The following is a 4,764-nucleotide window of genomic DNA, read 5'->3' on the forward strand; positions in this document are numbered from 1 at the left end:
CCTGGTGGCGCAGTGGTTGAGAGTCCGCCTGCCAATGCAGGGGACGTGGGTTCATGTCCCGATCCGGGAAGATCCCACATGCCGCAGAGCGGCTGGGCCCGTGAGCCATGGCCTCTGAGCCTGTGCGTCCGGAGCCTGTGCTCCGCAACGGGAGAGGCCATAGCAGTGAGAAGCCCGCGTACCGCAAAAAAAAGAAAAAAAAGAAACTTTGATCATGCTATCTAATCCTTCACCTGTTATGTGCCAAAGTAATGTGATTTTTCCCCCTTCCAAACCACTACTTGTTCTTTTATTCCTTGGCTTATTAAAAGACTTCCGGGCTTCCCTGGTGGCGCAGTGGTTGAGAGTCCACCTGCCAACGATGCAGGGGACACGGGTTCGTGCCCCAGTCTGGGGGGATCACACGTGCCGCGGAGCAGCTGGGCCCGTGAGCCATGGCCGCTGAGCCTGCACGTCCGGAGCCTGTGCTCCGCAACAGGAGAGGCCACAGTAGTGAGAGGCCCGCGTGCCATAAAAAAAAAAAAAAGAGAGAGAGAGAGAGAAAGCTGCACTCAGGTGCCAATTAAAATTGGAACCATTGAAGAGATGCCCCCTGCTTGTGGTAACACAAGTACAACATGTGCTTGTGAAGAAGTTGTTCTGCGGTGGCATAAATGTGGGAATGCGGGACAAGAGTTAAGCGATACAAGGCAGAATAGCAGGTGTGCAAAAGCTCAAAGACCCTTTTCTCCACTCTAACGTGCTCTCGTTCTGCCCTGGGGAATTAAAGCAGTTAGTAGGTCACCTTACAAAGAACCTCAATTTCAAAGAACACTTTCAAAAGTTGAAAATAGATTCAGAGTTATTACTAAAGTCAAACAGAGAGGTCAGTGGGGGAAAGATGATTTACTTTCTCAAAATCCAGGCTTCACACAACAGCAGGCATGAAATCGAGTTCCACGTGCTTGCGCTATAAAGGATGACACTGATCTTAATAAAGGCTGGTCTTCTTCATGATGCGCAGGAACTCTTGCTCATTGACTTCTCCATCTCCATCTCTATCGGCCTCATCAATCATTTCCTGCAGCACAGAAAAGATTCCGGTTAGGTTAATTCATAAATGAAACGAAAATGTGACTAAGTAATAGGCTTTAAAATGCTACATGAATAGACAATTGTGGTCCACCTGATGCAAATGTGCTGCTTTTTATAATGGCTTGGTTCCTGAAAAGTCACTTGAAAACCAAGCCATACTTTGCCACGTGTGTATCACCTAGAAGGGAGCTTAACGATCATGTTGACTAGGGACATTCCTAAAACCTAAAATAGTAAGTAAAATTGTTCACGTGTGTATTTTTCTGGGAGCAGCATCCATAGGCTTGTCACACTATCAAAAGAGAAATTAAGTAGTCAACGGAGCGACGAGAGAACACTAGTTTTCCTTCATATGTAACCAGAGAAAATGTAACTCAGAAAAGTCACACAGGGCTCCAGGCTGATGCATCACAAACCTGCAGCTCCTCATCGGTGAGGTTTTCACCCAACTCCTTGGCCACACGTTTTAGATTTTTGAATGATATCTTCCCAGTTTCATCATCATCGAAGAGCTTGAAAGCTTTCAGGATTTCTTCTTTGGTATCTTTCTCAGACTTAACAAGTAGAACATAAAACACATGAATACGGAGACATTCATGACTCATACTTACTCGGCTCCTGCAGCCCCACCACTGCCCATCCCCCCTGCCCTGCACAGACATCTTGGTAACAGCCTTCATGACCATAGGTGCTAGATCACAGAAGATCACACATCAACCAGGGTAGAAAAAGGGGACAAACGATGAAATTATTACAAACCCAGAGGCTAAAAAGGAAATATAAAGGATTGTATTTAAAACACTTTCTGTATAAACCAAAGAGAAAGTAGATTTGTTTTTAAGATATACAAGCAGATGGTGGAGTTAAATTTAGGGGAAATATACTGCTTAAGCTGGTGGAGGAGGGATCCTTTTGGTGAGGGTGGAGGGGAAGGGAGGAAGGAGAAGGCTATTTCACTTGTTATGAGATCACAAAGCATTACTGGGATCCCAAGTACTCTAACAGAGGAAAAGAGTAAAATCTCCAAGAGCTCCAAGTCCAAATATTCCTGAAAGGTAGCTAAAGATAGAGAGAGCCTCTAATAAGAGCAATCTGGGAATCAACCTTGAATGTGGGACAGCTTTACTAGGTTGTTACAGAATGTTAAACTTCCTGAACTCTTAAACTAGTCCCTGAAGAAAAATATAGGTGTGATTAGATAATTTCAAAGCAACAGGATTATTAGAGTAGGAACAGGCCTGTGCCCTGGGAAGCACACCTGAAACACTGATGGAGTTACTTTTCCACAGGCCAGTAGAACATAGCTGAGCCACATTAAGGAGGAGCCAGGAGGTCAACAAAAGAGAAATGGACCAATGTGAACATCTTTCCTGGGTGGGACACTCAGGGGATTGAGGCAGACTGGTGAGGTGTCATCTTAGAGTCTCTCTGGACCATTTGGACCCTTTAAAAGGGTGACACCCAAGAGACTAGAAAATGGGTGAATTCAACCTTGAAGTGGTGAAAGACCAAATCCTCAGTGCAATAAAAACACAGCCTCAGGCTGAGGCTGCCCAGAATAACAACAAATAGGAGAGAAAAGAATCTCAAACTTTAAATACATGGACTTTGTGTTGTCAAAATGCGAGACACTGTAATATTGTTGGTGTTATTAAAAGTTTTACTGCTTTTGGTTATCACACTGACATACCGGTTGGAGAAAGGTAATAGCAGAAAACATGATAGCAGGAATACTTTTACTTCCTTTCAGAGGGTAAAATGACTTTTCCTGTGACTTTGTGGCCTTGAAGAAAGCCAAGTAGAACCTAAACATCCTAATTCTCAGTCACAAATACTCTCCTTTATCTGAATGCTCCAGTTTCTATTAACTTTTCCTCAGTGAAGACATTTCCATATCGAGATTCAAATTTGTCCACCATTATTGGTGGAAAATATGCTGATTATCTTAGCTAACTTACCATTTTCTGCGTCATCACAGTCAAAAAGTCGCTAAAGTTCATTTTTCCTGTCCCTTCCTTATCAATTTCACTTATCATTTTCTTGATCTCTTCTTTCTTGGGTTCAAAGCCCAGTGCCCTCATTGCCACCTACAACAAAAAGAGGATCATCTCAATAGGCACATCTAAACCCAGGAGCAAAACAATGACAGTGCTGAGGGTGTTAAGCCAGCATCTGCCACAATCCTGTTAAAATGACTAAGAAACACTATAACATTCAGCAAATTGATATGTGCACTCAATTTTATTTAATAATTCTTGAGGTAAGTAAAGACAGGAAAACACAGCACAGAAGACAAAGAGGCAGAGAAAAGTCAAGGCAGCAGAGCAGGAATGTATAGGGCTTGCCTTAAGTTCCTTAACATCAATTGTCCCAGTGCCGTCAGCATCAAAGAGATCAAAAGCTTCTCGAATTTCCTGTTTCTGCTCTTCAGTAGGCTCCGGTTTAGGACTCATCCTTTTCCGCTGGGCAGTTGATGCCATGTTTGCCTTCTTAAAGTTAGAGGCCTTTATATGTTTTACAAACACAGAAGCACAATATTAAGTAAGAGTCCACATTTTACATAAAATAGTTACAACCACACGTATTTTAAGATAGTTTACACCAACGAATTCCAAAACTTTGCTTAACAAACTATTGTTTGTAGAAGCAAGGAAATCCCTTGTTCTTTTGGACGTCTCTTATTGAAAAATCATCCCAAAAGAGAGCTAGCCAAGGAGCTGACTGGGGAGAACTGTACAGATAACCAGCTCTCCCTGAATCCGGGGATCCTAATTATAAAAATGTCCTTAGAACGCTATTCCGCTTCACTCTAAGTTCTCCGATTTTCTGATTACTTCTAGATTTAGGCCAAATATTACTAAGGTAAGATGCATGTTCTGTCAATATCGAATAATAAAATTCAATCCCCTTGGTACCTCTGAGCCTTCTCCAAGAAGCTCAAAGTGTTTCCCTAAGTCCCTGTATTTAACATTTTAAATGCATTAACAATCAAACATAATAAACTGCCCCCCAACTCTGTGCGGAAACTTTAGTAGAGGCGGCCAGAAGACCAGAGTCAGAGAGGGGTCGGGGCCTGGGGGAAACCCGAGTCTTTTTTGCCCAGGGACGGTCACGGAAGGGGCTGGAGAAGGCCAGGGGAACCCGAGGGGCGGGTAGGGGGCGGCTGTGGCTGAAGGGGAGAGAGCGACGAAGCACAGGCCCAGCAGGGCAGCCGGCATCTCTACCCTACCCTTCCGGGAAAGCTCTCAGAGGAAGAAGGAGTGCGCCAAGGCCGAGAACCGCGCAGGAGAGGCGGCGGGGCCTTGCCAAGGCCTGGGAAGGGCTCAGCCTCTGGACGCGGGGCTCCAGACGGCGGCACGCACTCACCATCGCGGATGGACTCCACTTCCCGTTGTTACGGCAACCGACGTACACAGTGACTCGGCTCCGTTCCCACCGCCCCGCGCGCGCGGCGTCGCTCCCCATTGGCGGACCGCTCGCTGCCGCTCCCCATTGTCACAGGGCTGGAGTGGGCGGGGCTAACCTGAGGAACTCCCGGCACTGGGCGGGGGGCTGTGCGCTCCCGGCCTGGCCTCATTGGGCAGGATCACGCCGCGAGCGCCGGTTGGCTGAGCCAGCACCGAGCCGAGCCAATTCCCTTGATGATAGAACCTCGGCAGATCCTCGGCTCACGCGGGCGGGGAGAAAAGG

General features: G+C 46.2%; 1 protein-coding gene across 1 annotated transcript; it reads right to left on the reverse strand.

Moving 5' to 3' along the window:
• Positions 1-870: 870 nt before the first annotated feature.
• Positions 871-4,539, reverse strand: CETN2 (centrin 2; the record flags this gene model as incomplete). The annotated part of the gene is made up of 5 exons (XM_079727722.1): positions 871-1,060; positions 1,491-1,628; positions 3,033-3,161; positions 3,420-3,578; positions 4,441-4,539. 5 exons carry the CDS (start codon positions 4,537-4,539, stop codon positions 971-973), a joined length of 615 nt encoding a protein of 204 aa, XP_079583848.1. The 3' UTR covers positions 871-970.
• Positions 4,540-4,764: the final 225 nt, after the last annotated feature.

This window comes from Hyperoodon ampullatus (genome assembly GCF_949752795.1).
Source record: "Hyperoodon ampullatus genome assembly, chromosome: X".
Lineage (NCBI taxonomy): Eukaryota > Metazoa > Chordata > Mammalia > Artiodactyla > Ziphiidae > Hyperoodon > Hyperoodon ampullatus.